The 24,662-nt window shown below is 34.7% G+C and overlaps 1 protein-coding gene across 2 annotated transcripts in view; it reads right to left on the minus strand.

The window, feature by feature from the left end:
- The window catches only part of RICTOR (RPTOR independent companion of MTOR complex 2), a 77,910-nt gene that overhangs the window by 19,912 nt on the left and 33,336 nt on the right, over positions 1-24,662 (minus strand). For both annotated transcript variants that reach the window (XM_082782850.1, XM_082782851.1), the window contains 19 exons: positions 22,204-22,330; positions 21,408-21,577; positions 21,086-21,153; positions 19,734-19,801; positions 18,080-18,162; positions 16,963-17,050; positions 15,830-15,920; positions 15,645-15,711; positions 15,444-15,524; positions 12,348-12,448; positions 9,992-10,154; positions 9,639-9,740; positions 7,573-7,619; positions 5,175-5,310; positions 4,409-4,608; positions 3,683-3,809; positions 1,400-1,564; positions 871-947; positions 683-761 (listed from right to left, as the gene is read on the minus strand). In XM_082782850.1, coding sequence (XP_082638976.1) covers positions 683-761; positions 871-947; positions 1,400-1,564; positions 3,683-3,809; positions 4,409-4,608; positions 5,175-5,310; positions 7,573-7,619; positions 9,639-9,740; positions 9,992-10,154; positions 12,348-12,448; positions 15,444-15,524; positions 15,645-15,711; positions 15,830-15,920; positions 16,963-17,050; positions 18,080-18,162; positions 19,734-19,801; positions 21,086-21,153; positions 21,408-21,577; positions 22,204-22,330 — 2,040 coding nt within the window. The remainder of the gene's footprint in view (positions 1-682; positions 762-870; positions 948-1,399; positions 1,565-3,682; positions 3,810-4,408; positions 4,609-5,174; positions 5,311-7,572; positions 7,620-9,638; positions 9,741-9,991; positions 10,155-12,347; positions 12,449-15,443; positions 15,525-15,644; positions 15,712-15,829; positions 15,921-16,962; positions 17,051-18,079; positions 18,163-19,733; positions 19,802-21,085; positions 21,154-21,407; positions 21,578-22,203; positions 22,331-24,662) is intronic.

Below are 24,662 nucleotides of genomic sequence, written 5' to 3' on the forward strand. Positions count from 1 at the left end.
ATTACTTCAGAGAAAGTTAAAAATGGAAGGAAATATTTCACTTTTTACTTTAACCTGAAAAATCTCTACTGAAATGCGTGGTAGTCTGAGAAGTAACAGCTTACAAAGCAGTCAAAAACTACCTAACGGCCCATAGGATTGTGACCTTTACAAGATGTTTAACTAGTACCTTGAGAAAATAAGCACTTAAATTATGAAATGATGTATGACTACTGACTTTAGTCAGACAACGATGTATTTTTCTTAACATGTCCTTGTGTCTATCTACTTCCTAACTCCATAGGCTAATTCTATCTTCGTGTGTTCTGGATTTAATTTAATTAGCCACAGCTAGAGTTGACAGCTATCTTGAAAAGTAGTGTTCCTTTCCATACTTTTCTGGATAAGATCTTACAACTACCTATTTTGGAAATTCATTAAGTCACTACACCTTTAACTATTTTCTGGAATATCAAAATTACATAAAAGGCCTTGTCAAATGAAAAGCATGCATGTACAGAGCAGTCATGCACCTCAAAGTCCCTGTCAATATTTTTCAGCAAATTGCTAAGTCACTGAGGCAATAAATGCACTGGCAATAGAAATACACCTACATGAATGCACAACATTATCTTTGACCTTCTCAAGCCCATGTATTCAAACCCTTCCTCCTAAGTGTACATTAGCTTGAAATTAGCATTACCTTTTGCCACTTTTCCATTTGTTTTGTTACATAACCTCTTTCGTTTAGATATGAAAATCCCTTTGGAATGGAGAGAAACCTGTAAAGTAACATCAGACAATCAGCACTCCACTTATATCACATAATTTGAATACAAACCAAATGCTTCGTTTCCACATTATAAGTCAAACAGCATATTCAGTATTTACCTTAGGAGTAGAAGCAAGCCTTTATCTCCAAGGTGAGAAAGAGCTGGTTTCATCTGGATAAGGGCATGAAGATTGGCCTAAAATAATTAAAAATAAGTCGTATCTGAACACTATAACATTCTGAAAACTACAATTACAACAATCTCTGAGCAATGATGTAACAAGTTTATCACACAAATAAGTGTGATAAACTAACCTCATCCTAATGTTGTCCATTTCTGGTACCTTCTGCCATTAGATACAGGTTCCCTTACAAGAAGTATGATTAAAATAGCTGAATTATTGTGAATTAGTATTTAATAGTAAGCGTGATCCAAACATCTATTTTTTCTTATCATTAACAGTGCAGTTTGTAGACCCATGCTGAAATGACTATTATTAAGTCAATCAAGGACTATGAAGAAAACCAACCATCAGTACCCTCTTGGATACTTTGCTATTGGGGGGGGGTTGGGAGGAGGATGAGGAACAGCTTAAAGTAGCATACCACAAAGATTGAAAGGGAAAAGATGCAGGAAATGATGCTCACCTTGTCTTCACAGGCCTCATCTAGAATATCAAGTGCTTCAGAAGAAATAGTTTTATTTTTATCATGTAACTGTGTCACCAGTAACTCAATCCCCCAGTTGCTGAAGAATTCCACATTTGCTCTCAGTAACACTCTTAAATGTTTTGTTGCATACAACCTGCAGCTCTGCAAAAAGCAAGGAGACCAGAAGAAAAATAGCTAATATAATTAATGATTTATCACTACAGAAAATACATTTTCAATGTCCATATTGTACAGCAAGTAAGTGCGATTCTGACCTTATGCATTAAAACTGTAATCTTTTAGATAACTGTATCTTATCAAACAGAAAATGCAGGTCTGAGATTAATCTGAACTGCATGTTCATTATTCTTAAGATTCACTTGACCGAGCTGATAGATTGCTAGTTCTAATAATTTTTAAAAATAGGTTCTCCCTATGGGACAGAAGAGTGATTGGTATAAATTGGACCACATTTCTATTTTTCTGTATTGTGCTTGCTACATATAAAACAAGTACTGTATTTTGACAGTACTGTTTCAGAAATCCAGACCATAAACCTCAGAAAATGGCAAATACCTCCCCTAACACGTAAAGCAGATTTACTTTCAAATTACTCTGCAGTTAATGGAACCACCCGTGTAAATATGTCAGTACAGTATTTCCATATCCCTTCTGGCATCTTATCCTCTCAGAATTGGTTACTCCTTCCATCTCATAAATAATTTCTGGAAGACACTTGTAGTTTTGCCAATTACAGTAGCTCAAATATACCATTTATACCACTAAATTAGTTAATACAGCTAATCCAGAATAATTAAAAGACTTTAACCTTTCCATAAAAAAAAAAAAAAAAAGCTTTTAAGCTTTTATCTTCTACTGGGGACACATACACCAGAAACTCTAAACATAGGCATTTTGTCCCTTTGGTACTGGCAACATTCTTTACACCACACACTGCCAAACTATTCTTCAACAGGTTAACATTTTGCTTTTTTGTCAAGAGGTATTCAACAAACTTTTTTCCTCAAAATCCCATCAGTTCAATCACCATAAGAATGCATGTGGCTGGGAAAGAGTTTAAGGAAGTAAATCATCAATATATGAAATCATCTGTGGTAGATGGACATGTGGATTCATTTCTGGTTGCAGAGATGGTCCATTCTATTTGGAGTTTTCCTCTTTAGATCAAAAAGACCACAGTATTTCCTTATGAATTTCAGGAACTCCAAGCAGGTCAACTAATCAGGAAAGAAAAATGCCCTGGCATATCATCTAATGTTCAAAAAGTATCAAAAAGTCTGACTGTTTAAGAGGTTCAAGAAGTAATGTAGATGGGATTTTGGTACAAAAAACAGAATGCTTGCAGTATACAAAAACCATCAGAAAATGTTTGACGACCTAGACAATATTGTTATAGTTGGTTTACATATTTAAAGACTTAAATTCTCTTCATAAATGAGCGCAATTTTAAGCACAAATGCAGGCTGGGTAGAGAATGGACTGAGAGCAGCTCTGAGGAGAAGCATCTGGGAGCATTGGAGGATGAGAAGGTTGACATGAGCTGGCCACGTTTTCTTGCAGCCCCAAAAGTCAACCATATTCTGGGCTGCATCAAAAGAAGCATGGCTAGCCAGGTGAGGGAGGTGACTCTCCCTCTCTGCTCTGCTCTTGCAAGACCCCACCTAGAGTCCTGCATTCAGCTCCGGGGCCCCCAGAACAAGGAGGAATGGATGTACTAGAACAAGTCCAGAGGAGAACCACAAAGATGATCAGAGGGCTGGAGTACCTCTCCTGTGAGGACAGGCAGAGTGAGTTGGGATTGCTCAGCCTGGAGAAGGCGGCTCCAGAGAGACCTTAAAGCAACCTTCCAGTACCTATAGGGAGCTTACAGGAAAGCTATCAGGAGGTACAGTGATAGGACATGGGGGAATGGCTTTAAACTAGAAGAGGGTAAGTGTAGATTAGATGTTAGGAGGAAATTCTTTACTCAGAGGGTGGTGAGGCACTGGAACAGGTTGCCCCACAAAGCTGTGAATGCCCCATCCCTAGAAGTGTTCAAGGTCAGGCTGGATGGGGCTTTGAGCAGCCTGGTGTAGTGGGCGGTGTCCCTGCCTATGGCAGGAGGGTTGGAATTAGATGATCTTTAAAGTCCCATCCAACCCAAATCATGCTGTGATTCCATAATATGAAAAAAAAAATCTTAAAAACAGTCACATGTTGAAAAACAAAAAAAATATCTACTTGAAAATAACAATGGTACATAAATTGAATCAAACTTACATCAGTAGCTGCCGTCAGGATTTTAGAGAGGATGACTCTCGCTAAGCCATCTCTACTGTAATCCAAACTAGAAACAGTCAGTTTTAACAAGTGATCCTGGTTCTTCAAGGAACAAAGATTGAGGAGACTGGGGAAGGGAAAAAAAAAGAAAATATCAGTATTTGAATCCAGTTAAGCCCAATTATTTAGCCAGTTAACAATTTAAACATAAGTGCTCTGAACAAATCTTCCACTTCTATAAATGGAGAAGATTACAAAGTAAGTTCTCACATGAAGTGGCATGACTTTAAACTGTTACATCTGTTACAAAGGGGGACAGAATAATGCACTAAACTGCAAGAAAAAAACAACTTTCATTTTGTAACTGCTCTGCAACAGTTGTCAGCACACTTGAATTAGTGATTTTGAGTACAAAAATAAATGTTCATGAAGCTTTGTAAACAATTCCTCGTTTTAAAACACTGAAAGACTGGGAAGGAGGTAGAAGAGTAGATGAGGGGAAGAAGTTTTCAGTTTGCTTTTACTTCTCTTTTCTCTGGTCTAAGATTCTATGATCTTCAGAAAACAAAACAAAAAACCCCACTCCACAACTGCAGACTTTCTACTTAAATAATCACTAGAATTTTGAAGTTTCCAACCTTATAGACAGTGGTCCTCATGCACAGTTTACAAGTTTCATAATGATTATACTTGTAAGCATAATTCAAACAGAATAAAACCACTCACCACTGAAACACATTACATTTTTCAAGCATCTTGACTCCATGAGGGTGACAAGAAAGAGTACCAAAAAATAGAAAGTAGTGCTGACTAAGCGTATTTAGTAACCCATTATTTTGAAGACTGCGTTCAGGTTTCATTCCTGAAGAAGTGTTGAGCCAATGTACAATATCTTTAACTAATTCCTCCAGGTAACCTTGTCCATCCTAAGGAAACAAAGAGCAACGGTATTTATTAGCAACAGAACTTGTACTTTTTTTTTTTTTAAATCAAAATCTGTCACTAAGTTTTTTAAATGTAAAAACAACACAGGTACAAAATAGACGTGTTTATTGGCAACGAATTCAGACTAAAAAAGGTTTCAATGCAAATAAAACAAATTCAGCTTGGAAACATCTCAGGAGCAATTCTGTTTTTTTAGGAAAAGGATTGTTTAAAGGCATTTTCTCCTGGTCCGCTGGCCCAAGGCATAGCACAAAAGAATAAAGAAGGTAAAGAAAGGACAGACACAGCAAAAATTTCAACAAAACAAAACAAAACCTAAGCTGCATTCAATAAAACTATTTAATAAAATCACTTAGACACAGTTACCTCCCCAGTGTCTAATGAATTCCCAATTTTAAGCTCTTTTTCTTAATTATGCTGATGATTTTAGGTTTAATAAAAACTGCTGTAGACTTTAGGTCTACAGAACTTTCTCTTGAAAGTTCTTCCTTCACGTGGCACACAGCAGCTTATTCACTCTCTCATCTTCTAGCTGAAAATTTCTTACCTCTTCTGATTCAAGAAGAAATTCTGTAAACTGACAACCCACCACAGTGAGCTGCTTAGCCTTGGCATAGTCCAGATCCAGATTGGCATATAGTTTACTGCTAGGCTTGTAGAAATATAGTAATCTTCTTACAAACCTAAGGAAAGTTAATAAATAAATAAATAAATAAATAAAATTTCACTAAGAAAAGGAGTCCCTTAGAGTAGAAAATGATGGCAATATTAAAGATATTTTAGCATTAAATTAGCTTATTGGCAACAATTTTTTCAGAAGTTATTAAAAGAGAGTAGCAGGCATCAGTACTGAGTCTATCCAATTTCAGAAATGTAGCTGTATCGTACGTTTTAAAGGCTTTTCTGTCATAATTTGCACTAAGCACAGGAACTTAAAATCTGTGTCCTTCAAAAACAGCTTCCTTCTCACTCATGCTTATAATTTATTCTGCTGTACTTTATCCAGTGGCGATCTTCAAAGACTGTTCTACTTAGACTTTTAAAGAGCTAAAAAAGTGTCTGTGTTATGACTTTTCTTCAGCTACAATAGTTAATACTACTGTGAAAAAATGTTATGTTCTGCCATATTTATTCAGCAACAGTATTTTCATTCACCTCACTTAAACATTTGAAACATAATGCAATGATGTCAAATGCAGACTGTCAGTTTGACCGAAATTACACTGAACAATATAGCCTGAATGCTGCATTGTAGAAATAAATCTTCAGCAGAGCTTCCCCCTGCCAATTCTTAGTCAAAAACCAAACATACTTGTGCTTTATAAGAGCACAACGTTGTCTGAAGGTAGATACGTCAAGCATTAAGAAAGCTTAACTAAAGCATTGAATTTAGTTTAAAAAGTAAACCACTGTTTGAAGTCCAACGTAAGACTAACTTTAAAGGAAATCTGAGAGCTTCTTTAAATTTGTCAAACGAAGTGTAATTTATTTTCTTATTAGTGAAATACGCATTATAGATATCAGCACGCATTCATATATGATTGTATTATATACATATATGAGTACATGTATATTTACACATACACGTATATGTACAGTGCATTAACATTTCTCCTTGAAATGACAGAATCTATACAAAAATAACTGTATTTTCACTTTAATACCCATAAGATCATCACAAAAACACTAACAGAAGAATAAGACATTAAAAAAATCAAGGTACGGAAGGACAATTTATTTTATACCTCAAAAACACCATGTTGCAGAAAAAGTTTTATGATCAGCAGTAAAACTAGAAAAGTTTGGGAGTATTGTTTTAATTAAACATGAAGAACAGCACTTTACAGCTGTTAGAAGCATGTAACCCACAACCCTACAGAAAGGATGAACCAACACCAGAAGTTTAATACTAACTCAATCCTAGGTTTTCCAGTTTTCTCACTGAACTCTTACTGAGTGCAGTAAAAACACAGTAAACAGTAATACTGTCCCAGGTAGGCAAGTAAGCAGGTATAGGAGTGGAGATGGGTGGCACAGCCAGGACTACAGACACTCATTTACAGAAGAATATTAGAAAACCACCAAATTTGGTAAATATTTCCTTAACACCCAGAACAAATTAGCAACTGATATTCAGGTAAAGGAAAAAAAACTATAAATGCAAAATTAAATTATGACTATGATTACACAATGGGAGTACCACTTATGCATGGGACCACTATAAAAGAGTAGCCCAATTACTTTTTAATAAAGAAAGTAAAGTGGAGCAGCGTGAGCCTTTCAGGATACGTTTTAGCTTTAGGTTTTTCCTCAAATCTCTGCAAAGAGGATTTTCATGCCTACCAATACAAAACTACTCTTCAAAATAATTTAAATCAAATCAGTTTGATGTACATGTTGAAAATGACAAACGGAAACTAATTTATAACATGATTACCACATGTGCACGAATAGAAATGCCTTAATGCCAACAGACATGAAAGAAACCTGAGTTGTACTGTGCTGTTTTGTTTTTTTTTCCTGATTTGTTTCAAGTCACACGCACTTCCCTTGCTATTAATAGCAACTAGAAACAACTTCCTCTTAGGTTTTGATGAAAGCTGCAGTGGTACAACTGTACACTTATGGGTATATTCTGCCAAAGTGTTGATATCAAACACTAATGTATTAAAAGTCAGAGAGGTAGTATTTTAAGATTTAGAATTAAATAGGGTTTGTGAAGCCTGTATTACTCTTGTTGGGTCATAAATAAAAGAAACTTTAAGATGTAGTGATTTATTTAATGCAAAAATATTACAACCTAATTATCTAACTTTTGTTTTTGTTGCTCATCTTCACATTAATTTTAGAAATGTGACATATCCAAGGTATAGCTTATAGCAATTATAAAAACGAGGCTTTCCAATTTTCTTACTTCAAAGGAAGTCTACATAATTTTTACATACCTGTGCAATTGTTCATCTTTATAGTTCCTTAGATTTACATTTGGCCACTAGAAAAACAGCAAATATAGGATTATATCAAACTTGTACATCAGTCCTTAATTAGTCACTAAAATTTACTCATTTCTATTATATTCACCTAATAGTTAAAGACGTAAGTTTTTTTGCATCTAATGTTAGCTACAAAAAAAACATTTTATTGAAAAGCCCACACTTCTTGCTCCAGTAACTGTTTTAAATTTTCTAGAGGAGTGGAAATGTTGTGAGCATGCTATGTGTACAAGTCCACAATTCTAATGAAAACAGCAAAGTATGACATGCTAATGAAAGAAACAACTTTGGTCAGCTTCTTCTCTGTAAATAAAAAAATTGATACGCATAATGGGGAAATTGTGTTTTGGCTTTTTGTTCTTGTTTTCACTATTAATCTGATTTATTTCAGAAATTACCATTCACTTATATACTGCTTATTTAAATGGTCTTTAAACTCTTCTGTAGATATTTAGTTTTATTCCCTCCATCCTGATCGCTATCACCTTTCTTTTAGCAGTTTAAACAGCAAGCTAAGCAAGTAAAAAAGCAGTAAGAGACCATATGAGAAGTAAGTAGTAAGGTGGTGGAAAGGCAATGCTCCACAGCCATAAGGCTGTGACACAGCTGGGAGGAAGGAGGTGGCAATCTGAACATTGGAATCTGGTCCTGTTCATTCAGGGACTACAGATGGACAGCTCTGATAAACTACACAACATCAATGTGAACTAAGGTAACATCAGCAAGAAGGGAAGTGGTTAGCATTTAACCAGAAAACATAGTAACTACTCATTCTGAAAGACATAAGACCCTAATTTTGAGGCAATTAAAACTGTTTGACAGGGCACTGTAAAATACACTGCAGAGGAGGTCTGAGACAGCAGGGAAACTGACAGCTTGACCTTGATTTTCTGCTCTTACATTTCAGGATAGAAGTATTTCTTCATGATCATCCACATAAGATTTCCATTATCAAAAAAACTACACAGGCTAACTAAAAGTGAGATTTCAAAGAACAATTTATTGAGAATACCTTTATTAATGAGTCAAAAATATTATCCAATAAATGTAAATTTAGTGATATTACTGTAAAAAAATGTAAACAGGCAAAATTCAGCAGAGCAAGGCTACATATTTAGGTTTTAATAGCAGAAATATTCTTGCTTTCTCAATCAGTCCCTGAGAAAATACAGAAACATTTTGTGGTTTGTGTATTTTGTTTGCTTGTTTTGTTTATGTCTGTCATCATGAGTACTTTTTCTACTTTCACCATCTTTACAATAACATAGTAAAAAAAGACATTAAGAAAACACTACTAGGGGGTAACAACATAAGGAAAGCTTTAACACAAAATGACAGAAGTTATTTTGTCTCTGAGACTATATTAAGTTCTCAAAGTTTTCTTATTCAAAGGAATTTTTCTGTTCAAAAAGAGACAGTCTCTTAAAAGCTGTGCACTAAAGACCTCCCTACCAGAGGTATTTCCAGTTAGGAAGTGTTTCGTACAGACAAATTAACTTTGTAAAGAACTTGATGCTATGGGACTAATTTTATTAGTTCAAAACATAGGACTGAATTAATGAAGCTTTCATATGTGGCTTGGTCTACACGTTTTAAGCCTGATCCATAACCTACCGCCAACCTTCAAACTTCAGCTCATGTTATATGAAAAAAAGCTTCTATGAAACGGAACAAGGCAGTATTCTGCTTGGACTGAAGTCTGAAGTATTAGTAACTTTAAAGCTATCATCTCATTCTATAAAGTCTATTTCTGGCAAATAAAGTTATATAAATTTTATGTGCTTATTAAGAAAATTGTGGAAAAAACACTGCAGTTAAATTCACACAGTCTAAGGGTTGTAAACAAGGACTGTAACGATACTGATTAAATACATAACATTCTGATTTTCTGAAATAGAACAAATTACGGCATATAGTATAGAATTAATTCTAGAAATCAAAGCTCACATGTGAAAGGGAAACAGTTTTTTTTTCAAACAATTCCATAAGAAATACTATCCTGCTCTATTTATGCTCACCTTCAATATGGTCCCTATCAGATTCCAATTCCACTCAAGGTTCTCTTTATGGTTGAGAACCTGGCTGTCTCTCAGATTCATTACAAGTGCTTCTTCTGTATCCTGGAACACATAAGTTACATTAAGTTTCCTTGCATCATTGTTGTCTCTGTTGTTGCATGATACACTTATTGTTCGTGTAACAATGTAATTTGCATCTTTGAGTAAATTGTATGGTTGTAGTACTGCATTATGAATCTAACAACAGGATATAAATGACTCAATTATATGAGAAAGTAAAGCTGGGGGATAGGGTGGAACGTAAGTCTACAAAATACATCAAATTAGTTTTGAAAGCTCAGCAATGGTAATACCTTTAAAATAAAGATGTCTTTCTGCACACGGTATTGATCTCTTTTTTGGTGTGTTGAGATTGATTTCTGAATAATATGATCTAAATGGAGGCTGTAAGGTTTAGGCCCTCTTTTCTTCATCTCATGAAAGCGTTTTAAGCAGTTCAGCGCAGCACTTGCTCGTCTGATTGGAAAAAAAAGACTATAATCAATATTTGACAACTGTTGTCCAACTAAAAGAACTCCAGTGCTACATACTAAGTTAAAAAAGCGTAGCTCAAAAAAGAATTCACTAACAATTCTGAAGCCAAGAAAGAGACGATACTTATCCTGATGCAAGTTTTCATACATTCATAAACTTCAGTCTTGTATTGAAATTACATAGAATTATCTTTGAGAATTTCTGATACTGAAGAATGAGCCTCACTAACACCTTTTCTACTGCACTGATATTACTGGTGCTCTTCAGACTTCACAGAGGAATAGAACAGTTCAGTTGAAAGAGACTTACATAAATCTAGAATATATTGCAAATTTAAATTTTTTTTTAGGATGTCACTGTTGATCAACATCCTGCAGTATATGTTTGAGGGGGCTAGCTTTGACTTTGTCTAATGAAATACTTATTTTAAGCTCTTTTCTCCCGTGAAATCCAACCCCGAGGACATGGCAGTGTATTATCAGCAGTATCCTTCTTCCTCCATATACCTGAACAGCTTAGCAACACCATGTAAGAAAATTCCCAAGGCAAGATAAACAAAAATGACAGCTGATGAGGGCAAAACAGTTAACCTAAAAATGCTGCTACCAATAAACAGTGCCAAGCAAATAAAATAATGAAGTATAAAAATTAGGAGGTAAGCCTGTCTTTCCTATAAGGAAAAAATTCATAGGATAGGAAAATGTTTTCAATTTTGTACATCTTCAAATACATAAGTACCTGTAAATTTGTTCACCTAAATTACATAAATTTTATATATGAAAAGGCTTACAGGTTTTCAGAGCATGAAACAATGCAATTGACAAAATATTTTTCTTCTAACAAAAATGACTTCTGTCTTCAAACATCAAAATCTTTTGGTGACATCAATCTTCAAAACCAGAAAAACAGGCAGAAGCTTTCTGGAAGCAATCTGCAGTAGCATTTACTATTTTACAGCAGCAGTTTGGAAAGATTTTGTAATTTATCACTAAAAACACAAAAGAAAATGTGAAGTTATGATACTTTATTAGAATACTGAATTGACAAGCCAGATCAAGAATGGCAAGAACGACTAAGAAAAACATTTCCTATAACTTACTGTATGAAGAAAAAAACACACACAAACAGAATTTAAATAGTCTAGAAAGAAATGCAAATAAGAACCCTGAGTTGCAGGCACACATTTTAAGGAAACTGGAATCTAAAAAAATGACTTTCTTCAAGTAGCTTAAATGATGCTAAGTACCCAGGAGATGGCATTTTATGGCATAGCACTTCAGAGGTTAAATTGCAAGCTTAATAGACGGATAGAGAAATTCTTTAAAAATATGTAAAAAAAAAAAAAATCTAAAATGACAAAATTTACTTTTCTAGTTTAACAAGGAGCCAGAAGCTCCTATAAACATCCATTTCAAATCATATGCCTACACACACACCTTTTAGCATGAGTTCCATACAGTTCCTAATAATGCTTAACAACATCCCACTGCAGTATGCTGCACTACATTCTATAAAATTTGTTTGGTCATTCTTATAGTTAAGTTGTATTTAAAAGAACTGCAAAAAATTAACAATGCAAACTTCAATAAATAAAGCAGCAGAAAGTTTTAAACAAAGGTATTGTTGTACAATGGCAATTTTCTGCTGAAGAAAAAGGATCCATGAAACAGATCCATACCTATTTTATATGTTGCTCACACCTATAATGATTAACTGATTTGGTCAATTACTGTTTAATTACCTATAGATAAACAAAAGCTGAAGAGAGAAGTTGGCACAGGCATTCTTAGGTTAGAAGCTTTAATTATATCAAAATGCCAAAAAGAGAAATATGAAACAATAGAGATGTTAAACACAACATGATTCAGATGTTGTTTGGTCAAACAGCAGCTTATAGTCCATTTAGGAAAGTTACATTGGAAAAAATATTGCAGCATATGCAGAAGCGTTCTGAAAAAACTATGAAAATTTTCTAAATTACTAGAGCTGTTAGAGTAATATACTTCTGAAATCTTACTAGAGAAAGTTTCTAGTGCATGAGCCAAAGAGCATTTATATGTGGATGCATTTGTATTTAAAGACAGCAATTATTTTAACCAACAGAAAGCTTGGTTTTCATTCAATTGCAGGAAAAAGCATGTATTTTAGCTTTTTAGTACAACTTGGAATTCTTACAGTCTTTTCTCTTTCATGATGTCAAAAGATGCCGCCATGTTCATTAATGTCGGTAAGCAGTGCAGGTGATGGCTGTGAGAATGAGGAAGGATTGTGTTTGCCTAAACAACAAGAAAAGACTGGTTAGAATAATCTACTACAATATTTTCAGCCATCTTGTAAGGATCAGAATTCGTAGAACCTATTATTTTTCATAACACTTTCACAAATGAAAAAAAGAATTTTGTGTAACATCACAGCAATAATTAAACATACCATTTTGAATATTTTTATCTATTTAATCATTCTGAAGCACAATCTAATGTAATTGAAGAATTTCAGGACTTGGAGCCTTTTTTTCCTTTAGTAGTTTTTGAAGTGGTAGCATGCAGAAATGTGCGTAACAGCTGTCCTTACACCATATGTACAAAAAGTACTAATACATATAAAAGTACTGATATATATATGTGAAAATCAGAAACAATTCAAACTGATTATGTCCATTCAATACATATAACTACCAATGATTCTACACACACAAAAGAAATATCCGATGAACCAAGTTAACTTAGTTAAGTTACTTGATATTTAGTTCTTTTTACTTTAGGATACACAGATAGTTGTACAAATATTTTTTAAAACTATGAAGGATAATGAAGATAAAAGGCTTACTTCAATTTCTTAAAAGTACAAGTATCTATTCAATATTTTGATAGTCATTTCAGACTAATCACCTCTTCAGAAATACAAAAAATGACTGTGCTTTGCAGCAAACCATGAACTGATGCTGCAGTTCATCTAACCAATCCTGCACAAAAGCATTCCAGAAAGCATCCAAAATAGCACATGCAAATCCATACTCCTCTGTTTAAGCTACATAAGTAAATGAACACTCAAGAAATTGTGCCAGTTATCTAAAGAAAAACATCTCTGAAAATACTGAAGAACAGATTTGTTCTCGTTTTGACCCATGCTGCTGAGGTGAGATATTGTATATCACTGTGGTAATAAATAATCATATATTTGAGAACTGTGGTCTTGTTTTCTGTGGTAATTAAGAGCAGGCCAATCCTGTACCAGTGAAATGAATCAATAATTTGAAGATACAGACTACATATGATAAGTTAAATTTTCTAAGACAAAGCTTATTTTGATATCTTACCATCTTTTCTGGAGTAGCATAATTTGGAAAAAAGACAAAGCAATCCCCAAGAAACCTAATCAAAAAGTACTCCAGTACAGATGATATTTTTGCTGGCAAGAAAAGAAGTGAAAATGAAAGAACTGTTTGTCAAGTAAGGTAAATCATATCACATTCCCTCAGGGGTCTGTCTTAGGATCAGTGCTTGCGACACAGATAATGGGATTGAGTGCACCCTCAGCAAGGTTGCAGATGACACCAAGACGAGTGGTGCAGTTGATACAAAAGGAGGAAGAGATATTATTCAAAGGGACCTGGACAGGCTGGAGAACTGGGCTCATGTGCTGCACCTGGGTCAGGGCAATCCCAGACGTGAGCACAGACTGAGAGAAGAACCCAGTGAGAGCAGCCCTGCAGAGAAGGACTTGGGGGCTCTGGTGGACAAAAAGCTTAACACAAGCCAGCAGAGTGTGCATGCAGCCCAGCAGGCCAACTGCGTCCTGGGCTGCACCAACAGAGGGGTGGGCAGCAGGTGGAGGGAGGGGATTGTGCCCTTGTGAGGTCCCACCTGGAGTGCTGCATCCTGGGCTGGGGCCCCCAGCATGAGAAGAATGTGGAACTGTTGGAGCAGGTCCAGAGGAGGACCACAAAGATGCTCAGAAGGCTGGAGCAGCTCTCCTGTGAAGACAGGCTGAGAGAGCTGAGGATGTTCAGCCTGAAGAAGAGAAGGCTCTTGGGAGACCGCAATGCAGCCTTTCAATACCTCAAGGGGTCTTATAAAAGGAATGAGAAGGACTCTTTACTTGGGTAGATAATGAAAGGACAATGGGGAATGGTTTAGAAATAAGAGGACAGATTTAGACCAGGGATTAGGAGGAAATTCTTCTCTGTAAGGGTAAGTTAAGCACTGGTGCAGGTTACCCTGCAAAGCTGTGGATGCCCCATCCCTGGAGGTGTTCAAGACCATGATGGATGGGGCCTTGGCCAACCGATCTAGTGGGAAGTATCCCTGCCCATGGCAGGGGAGTTGGAACTAGCTGATCTTTAAGTCCCTATCTATCCAAGCCATGCTATGATTCTGTGAATTCACACGACTAACAGCTCCTCAGCAGGCTCAGAAGTAGCCCTTGAATGTATATGAAGAAACATCAACACACAAAAAAAGAATTACATTAAGTTCTGTTTTTCAAGCACTTTTTTTCCTTGGGGGGGGGGGGGGGGGGGGGGGAACAGGGGATGAAGGATGTTTGGTTGGTTGCTTTTAATCTGGAACAGTCTAGCACAACCTGAGCAAGACAAATACAGTAAAATAAAATAAAATTAAAATTAAAATTCCTTCTCCTCTCCAGCTGCTGAAGTAAGTATAAATCCTGTCAGCATGGAATGGTAAAGACATTAATCTTGTTGGGATTCAGCATAAAGGAAAAGGAGAAGTTACTGTAATATATGTTAGAGAGAAGGAGGAGGCATGAAGCAAGGTTCCTTCAAGCTTCTCTGTGCTATGCAGAGGATACCAATATCAATGCTGAAAGATCACTGCAAGTCGAGTCACTTGAATGTAATATGAAATGCCCCAACTGAAAATGCAGAAGTTTCATTTGCCCAGTCTGTGTGACAGAAAGCTAAGAATGCTGCCAAAGCTACCATTACTCAAAGAAAAGCAGAAATCAGCAGTAGACTTTTCCCAAACACAGTAACAGATGAGTGAGTTTGAAGGACTCCAGCTTAAAAATACAACTGGATACTAAGGCAAGGAGAACCGGTGAGAATTTGAGAGCTGGAGATCAACTGCCTTCCCATCACATCATGCTGTTTTTAATAATATAAAATGACATATGGTGTAATACAAAATAACCCATTATTTTGATGAAAAGTGCATGTTTGAAGTTCCTAGAAAATTCAAAGCTATACTAGAAAAATAACTATTTCCATTGAGGTACTTATACTACTTATTCTCAGCAAGAAGGCTTACTTACCATGTGCAAAAGTTCTCCTAAAAGGATAGTTGCTCTAACAGATACATGGTCATCACTACTTGTGATCACTTCAACCAGACCCTTCAAAAAAGTTTAAAAAATTACAACATTTAATGTAGGATGTATGGAATGTATCTTATTTAAAAGTTTATAGGATGGAAATAGCAAACATCTATTCATACTTAAAAGTCAATTAATTACCTCTAGAAGTCCATTGGTGATAAAAGCTGAGAGCACTAAAGCCAAGTAATTATCCATGAGATCAGGCCTGAGAGGAAAAAAAGTACATAAACAGTTTAGAAAATACATTTTTGTCATTTCTGAAGGAGACAATTGTTGTCAACAACAAATATCAACAGCTTAGACTGAGTTCATGAAATGCCCACCTTGACCTGGCTCTGTGGGGTAATATAGTTTTAGCTTCAGCAGCTACAAAGCCATCAGAGAGTCTCCAGCAGTCCTGAAACCTACTTGGATCTGTAACAACAAAATACATATGTATAAATATACATATATAAGCAACAAATATATGAAAACAATGAACAGTGTTAATTATAACCCTGAATTTTGGTGTTATTTTGATCGTAGCCTGTGGGTAAATAGTTCTTGTCAACAGCTGCTTCTTCAGGCTTTATATCATAGAAAATTTTAGTTCACAAGGAATCTCCAAAAAATTATCTAAACCACACTCCTAGATAAAGTGATGCTAACTTCAAAGCTAGGAAAAGGACTCTAAATATCAGCCAAAATAATAACACTTCCAATTCCTAAGCACACACTTTAACAGAAATCATAACACCTATCATTTTAAAATGCACATCCACTTGTAGTAAAGTCACCAGTCTGCAACAAAGAATAATTTATTTGTAAGTGGAACAAGGATTAAGCTTTTATAATCATATCATGACAGACATTTATAACCAGAATTTGAATAAGCTGGACAGACATGCTCCTTTCAGTCTCATGATTCCGTGAGACACAGTAGAGGATACTCTTAAGGTTTAAAAAGCAGTAATTCTAAACATAAAAGATTAACCTTACTAAATACAGACATGGAAACATATATTTGCCCTACGAAAAGTCTGCTGAATTGCAGAGGGGATAATTAGCAGATACACAATATATAGAAAAAGAAAATGTAATAAATTTTATGTGACATTTACCAACACTTCCATGCTACCAATGCTTTTAATACTATAAAGATGACTAATTTCTAGTATTGTACACAGTTTTGTGTAAATGCTCCATTATGCTCCAATACTGCCTGCAACAATCAAGTTATATAGTAAGGTTATCAGAAAAAGTTAACTGGTAGCTTGATTGCTGCTGAACGGTCGATAAGATTTTAAACTGGACTTCAGAATACCCAGTGAATTCAGTGATGAAGCAGTTAATACATTGAAACAGTTAATACAGCCAACCAGCTGACATAATTTGCAACAGAGGAAACAGTAAAGTGTTCGAATTTCTATGACTTTAACAGACAGAATTCCTGTGTGAACTACTCTTAAATACTTACCTACACTGAGAAGTGCCTCAATAAATTCTTCGGCAACAACAGGGAGAGGAAGGCGAAATATATCATAAAGAACCTCAAGCAGACCTCTCTGCCAAAAAAAAACAAAAACAAAACAGCCAATGTATAGATTTTAAAATGGTCTTTTTGTTCATTATTTAAAAAAAAGAACTTGAAATTCATTTCTATAAAATTGGTGTCTATTTGGGGGTTTCTTTTTTGGATTACATGCTTATTTGAATATCTAAGGGAATGTGGATAAGAGAAGTAGGGAAGGGGCTTGCTCATTTAAAGTTGTGCTACACTGCAACTGTGAATCCTACAGAAGCCTAGGCTACTTTGATAACTTGTTTTTTTTTTGACCAGTCATTGCTGTGTCCATCAACTTTTTGTTTTAAGCAGTAATTGGGAAGAAACACTTTCGTTTATCTAAAATTCAATGCTTTAAAATCATAACTACAGCTACAATGAGTTTGCTTTGACCTCTGGTCAAAGCAAAAAAATGTATGCACTACTGATATAGTCTGAGTCCATGCAAGTGATGGACTTTCATAATGCCTGCTCTCTGCTTCTATTATCAGCAGACCGGAGACTGTTCGAAATACAAACAAGGAACTAAAGAACCTAAAACCAAGAACAGCAGAAAGCATTTCACAGCACATTAATAAATTTTTAATTTAATTTAAATAACTATGCAATTCTAGAGTTAATTCAGTATCTACATAAAATAATGAAAAGGAACTTAAAAACTAAACAAAAAACCTTCATTTACTCCCATATTCTATAATCTATAATTTCACTGCCAAAAATATTTGAGCATATACAAATCTTATATTACTTCCCCATGTCTTTCCCTTTTTGTTCCTCCATTCCCTCCTGTCAGACATACAGGGCGTGCTTTGATTCACACTTCATGGACACAGAAAGAACAAGTAGCTTATTTACGATCACACAGAAAATTTATACAAGAATTATAGACTTGAGTTTGGGGGCCAAATAAACTTGAGGCTAGTAGTCTCTCAATTGGAGACTGTTTAGACCACTACATTTTTTAAAAACATAAATTACGTTAAGACATCCAATAGTATACCTATTCCAGTGCTAAATATTTACCACATACCCGTATTTCCATATTTGGTATGCAGAGTACCCCAATAAGAGACTGAATCCCAGAATTCCCAGGTTTGCACAGACTGATAATACCTAGAGAAAACATTACATGCATAATAATCACTCAAACAAGAACAGCATTAGGCACGTTGTTATATTTAATTTCTAGTTTGACTGCAAGTACAAATGACAAAAAGATTTTTCACCTTTGTGTGTCACTACAAAATGTTTAACTAAACTAATCGTACAACTGTTCCCTCACTAAGAACTATAGCTACTTTTGCCCTTTCTACTGTGAGCAGCATATAAGTTATTCATTTGTGTTGAAGAAATGGCAGGAAATCAAGATTGCAAATAAAAATTCATTCTTAGAAATGAAACATATGTAGAACTGAGCACTTTCTGAATCAAAAAATGTATTTTAACCTAACCAATTATTTCACTTAGTTCTTTTTAACCTCTGGTGAATTCTAAACAGCAAGTTTAAGCATACTTGGAATAACACTCCCTATCCATCATTTTTAATCATTTTTACACGGATGAGAAGGGCTTATCTTCATAGTTTTCAGCACGATTTTTTTTTCATAGAATCTTACAGCCTCTCTCATAATTTGCTCCTTTTATACTGTCTTTCACTCAATGAGTTTAATATTAACAGGGCAAACCCTCAAATTCTTCTTAAATGTTACAGAATACCACCTGAAGCTAACCATTACATTGATTTTTAAGGCTCAATTTAAGGCTCACTGTAAAAGTATCACTGCAACTAATGTATTCCAAGACAATTGCTTCTTCAGTCACTTGACCTGTTCAGGCTTATGGCATTAATTCTAAGCATCTGAATTTTGGAAGATACAGCAACATGAGAGAAACTGAGTTCTGAAACAGAGAAACTGGTTCTTAGAATTTTCAAACTTGTCACAAACTCCCCAATCATTTCAGAATATGAGACACTTCGAAGGACATGTGGATGTTAAATTAAGCTTACTGATCCTTTCAAGACTGTTAAAAAAATAATACAAGTAGTCTTAAAAAAAATCAGAAAAGTTTTCTATAATTTCTGAACCTTTTCTACGTATAACCTGTAAAGAGCTTATCCAAAATGTTGGTAGGTAGTCATATCATATCATCTGATTAGTTTATTGTGAGACATTGACTTGACTAAAATAATGAGAAATCCCCTGAGGCATTATTCATGTTAGGTACTGTAATGTTACAGGGAAGGGCATAAGAAAAAATGAAAAAGCCCACTTTATTTGATTGAGAAATGTTTTCTACATGAAAAAAATCAAAAAATAGTTCCATACTGGAATTTATCTTCAGCTATAACACTTAGTAAAAGCAGGTGCTAATTAAACTTTACTGTTGAAAATTCTTTGTATAAACAAATAAATTCATTATTCACACTGACAGAACTATCTCAAAGGCAAATTCTTACAATATGATGCTATTTTCAACATCCTTTCACCAACCAAATAGCAAGTACCACCACCAAAGTAAAGCTGACATGGTATTCTATACTGAAGATAGAGCTGCAGCTTGCTGACAAAGAAAACTACGTATACGTCCCCTAATTTCACGATTGGTACCAATTCTGGAGCTAAATAAACCATTCTATTACACTGAAAAGTCCTTGCTGGTTATTCAACTTAAAGAAATCTTACCTGCCCATGAACGAAATGCTGCCACTATCCCCATTTTGCTAGCTAGGAATCGTGCTTCCCTGTCCTCTCTGTCATAAAACAACAGATCACGATACACAGTTAATTACTGTAAAATAGTGTTATTAATACACCAAGTAAAAAATAGTTAAGAATTTTTTGTATGGGACACAAAATCAGGAATAAGAAAAATCTTATGCCTATTTTTGTGTATATATATATATATATATATATGCAATATGCACACACAAAGTCTGGAGTTTTTAAGCATTGATACATTTTCTTTTCAGTGGAGTTTCTACAGCAGGAGGCTCACAAAACAGCTATATTTGGCCTATCAGATCAGTCACTCTGAAGACTACAGTAGGGGCCTAAGGATTTGGACACTGATTCAGTTACACTGACCTAAGCATTTATTGCCATTTGATGATTACAAAACAGGAAAAACCTAAACCCATTAAGTCAATAGAGATGAGGTCCCTATTCCAAGTTCCTACACAAAGAAGTTGTCAGATATGAGACCAGTTATATACTCAGGGCATTATCAAGTCAGTTCTCAGAAATTCTCAAGTATGAAAGCTACAGTACTTGAACAGCCAGTTCCAATGCTTAACTAGCCTCACAGAAATTTGTTTTTCTTATATCAGGTTGGAACTTTTTTTCCTTATTTTTCCCTGCTGTTTCATGCCCTCACACCATGCACCAACACGAAGGGTCAGACTACATATATAAAATCTCTGCAGGGTATTAGACCCAAAACTTGATGCAGTGGTTTACATGAGTTTCAGCACGGAAAATAAAAGACAAAAACCACATCCCTCTGGATGTCAGGGATGCCCTTGATTCTATCAGTTATTCCCCCAGTTGGTTATCATCTATAAAATTTACAAGAGCTCACTCTATCTCATCCTCCAGGTTATTCATAAGGACATTAAACAGCATAGCCTTCAGGCTAAAACCCTACTGTACTCCACTTTTTACTGGATCTCACTTAGTACAATGCCTTAATTACTACCCTCTGAGTCTGACCGAACATAAAACTAGCACTAATATACTCCCATTTGGGATATTTAAAGCAAAGGAACCTATACCTGAAGAAAGTTGGTTGCTTATACATAAATATGAATTGAAAGAAATGTAACGGGGGAGGGAAGAAGAGTAAACCTAATTTCCCTCTTAAATCTTAAATTCCTAACAATGTTTTAGGAAGTTACATTCTAAACAGCTATTGTGTTCAGCTTCCTATAGTTTTGTGTTAGTTCATTACTGTTATTTTGTCACTTTGGAAAGAAGAATAGTTTAATTATAGTTACGTGAACACAACTAGTAGCACAAGTAACAGCAGTAACACTTACTTGAGCTGTCCTTCTGCTGTGTCTGGATTATGCCTGTAGTGAAAATCTGTGTAAGGAGCTAAAATTCGCTAAACAAACAAAAAAAAAAAGACATGCATTACTTTCACATAAGAATACAGTTAATGGGTTTTGCCCTTTAATCAGTCTCACTCCGATTTGTCATGTTATTTCTTCTTCATAAATCATTAAGCTCTTAGCCTGAAATGTTGCATTTTAAGTATTTGGCATCAATACATTGTGAAATCTGAAGTAAAAATTAAAACATTTTCATTAGCAATACAATGTTTAATTTCTGTCACTAAATAAGTAAAATTGAACCCACCTCTAATTCTACATCTGCTCGCACATATTGTCGGGTCTTTGGATGATTAATGAGGTGTAAAACTGTAGTTATCAGAGCCTCATTTATTCGGCTTAGCTGACAATCAATCACATTTTTCAAGATGGTACTTAAACCACCCCGAAGAGCCACCACCTCAGGATTCTGAAGTGCTAAATGACAAAAAAAATAAATATGTAACTTCAATGAGCGATATGAAAGAAAACATTTCAAGATTTTCAGTATGGAAAAATACAAAGCTGAAAATACTTAAAATCAGCACCAACATAGGGATTTAGTATAGCTCACTGTTCAAGTAACTTCTACATGGACACATACTGATTTTCAAAAGACAGCTAATCGCAGTACCCTTTGTAAAAAAAAAAAAAAAAAAGGAAAAAAAATTAGTTTTCTGAACACTGGTACATTTGATTGCACTTCTTGTATGGAGTTCTCATGACATTCAATCCATTCATTTTTAGAAACATCAGCTGTAGCAAGGGAGTATTAAGATTACACAAAAACTGGCAAGTATTGAAGTACAGCACAGTACTTGAAACCTTCAGGTACTTAACATATTTTTAGTGTAAGTTAAAATGATTTTGTTTTACATCAACCTAATGAATAAGTTTATGAAACATTTAGGACTCTTAACATCTGATTCAATACTTACTAAACAAATTCATTTTATTATACGAAAATTCTAATATAAACCTCCTAGAAGAAAAATCCTAAAAAAAAACAAAAAAACTGAGGACACCCATATAAGGTTTTCTTGATTAGATTCCAATTATCTTACCTAGTTCACAGATAATGGCTATACATGCTCGAACCATTCTGTCTCTTTCTTGAAGACCATCATTTCCAACTGCTATCAAAGAATTAGTAATAGAGCTGGGGAACAATGAAGCATTCACAGTGATCATCTGCCAAAAAAGAAAGAAAACAAACTCTGGTTTCTTTATAATTCTCTAAATTTACTCACAGATTCACCATCCTTTTGTTTCCTAGATAACACCAGACAAATCATTTTATAAATTAACTTGGCTATATCCTGAGAATACTAAAACTATTTCTATTGCTCTTGAAACTGTTAATTTATCTTCCTGCTTCTGTTTTTTATGTTTTAATTTTGTTACTTACTAAGATAAAATAATAAAGATGACTGCTGCAGACAGAACCATTGCTGCCTTTTTCACATCTTTTCCAACAATTTCTTTATCAACAGAGAACTCTATCCACTGTCAAAAAGTAATCTACACACTCTTCTAGAAGATTAATTTATACTGCGCCAAATTCCTCAATATCTATTCAACTTTAATTAAACTTGGCTTAATTAGCCAAGACTGAAATCTCATGTTTTATAGGGACTTTCATGAGGGTAGAGACAGTCACAGACTACAAAAAAGGATAGTCTAAACTAAAGCTGCTGCTACCTTATTTGGATTCACCCCTAATGAGCAAGACTCTGTGAACACAAAGAACAAAAACAACTAACTCCCCAACACAGATAAGGCCTTGAATACAAAGAGTAAGTAGATATTTCCTCACATTTCTCAGTTTGATAAAATTAAATATGCATATCTCCTCCATACTATGGAACATGAATATTTACTGAAGTTAAACAGATATATTACTAAGGGGAAATACTTTTTTTTTTATCTGACTGTTTTGAAAGAGAACAACATAATGTTATAGCCTACCCAACCACATCACTTTTTCTACTAATAAAAAATTAAGATGTCAAAAAAATGCTCCATCAAACATCTAAGCATATTTGCAAGCAAGTTTCCTATAGATTTTATTTAGTATCATTTAATTTCCAACAAAACTAGGCTTATCTGCATTACTTTCCCAAAACTGATTTGCGTTACATTCATTTTACAGCTCCCTTAGATGTCTTGCAGACGTGCTCAGCCAAAGGAGACTGAACATTGCAAAGAAGGAGGGACGTTTAAGTGAGAAGAGACAAACCATTATGACAAATATTTGAACACTTTAACAAGTTTATTTTTAAGACATGTTTTTGAGAAACTTCTTGTCAAACATAATGTTGTTACCCACAAAACAGGAAGCCTTAAGATAGGGCTCTAAGAAAACCCATACTCTTCCCCACCCACACAGTCTTTCATTTTTACAACAGCAAAAAGTATTAAAGAAGAAGAATTAGCAATAGAATGGGTGTACTAATTTACTCTTTCTACTGCCATTAACATGTAATTAGCTTGTGTCCACAAGCAGCATCTTAAAGATGTTTTATTATGGGAGGGTTTTTAGGTTTTAAGAGATGGAGAAAGATTTTGTTTTATACTCATTTTCAAGTACTTCAGTAAACACAATCTTTGCATTTGTTTTCATTCTGCTCTATAGACTTAAATACAATTTTAAAGACAAAGTAAAGAGATGCAAGGTGAATTATAAGCATGTATGATGAAGTCTGTAACAAAGATTGTGAAGTCTTTGAAGATCCATTAATAAAAAAGAATAGAAGGAAGGTGGTTCATATATCTCACCCTCACTTCTGCTTCAAAAATAAAACATCCTGCCTCTTAAATTATTTTAAAAGATGGACAGTTTGATGATGACTACTATTAGATAGAGAAATGCTTCTTGAAGTAACTTCATATCACAGTTCTCATGGTTGAAGACACTTGAGTTACTAAGCTCTCACTAGGAAACACCGCTGACAGGACAAAACGTTACCAACAGAAGTACAGTTGAAAAGAGAATTTAAGCACTCAAAGCCCTCAAAAAAATATTAGAAACCAAATTTTAAAAGTTTAAAGTTGTTTTTCTTCTCTCTTGTTCCACTACCTTAACCTGCACTTTAATATTTATAATTTTTTGATTATGAGAAAACAGGACCAGAATTTTACATTTTGCTGTTCTTCTTTATGAAAAGGATAAGAAAAAAGAAACGATTTAAAGTTCTGTATCTGTACTATTCTCAAGAATTTTTGCTACCAAATTGAAGTAAAGAATTGTGTCTAGACTTTAGAATGGAAAAGCATAGTTCTGAAGTGCTGACAAGACCCAGTTCAGATCTTCAACAGCTCACCAGATAACAGCATCTTCTGTGTAAATTAATTAATTCTGCCTGTTTGTAATATTTGCAGTTCATTCTCCTCTCCTATACCTTTACACAATCTTTTAGGGATCCTGGTGTCAAACAACCAAGTGTGAGCCAAATAAAAACAATTCATCATAAACACATTTCCATTCCATCTTCATATTGAAGTTGCTACAGCCTGACACTGA

This window comes from Aythya marila (assembly GCF_965140915.1).
Source record: "Aythya marila genome assembly, chromosome: Z".
Taxonomy (NCBI): Eukaryota; Metazoa; Chordata; class Aves; order Anseriformes; family Anatidae; genus Aythya; species Aythya marila.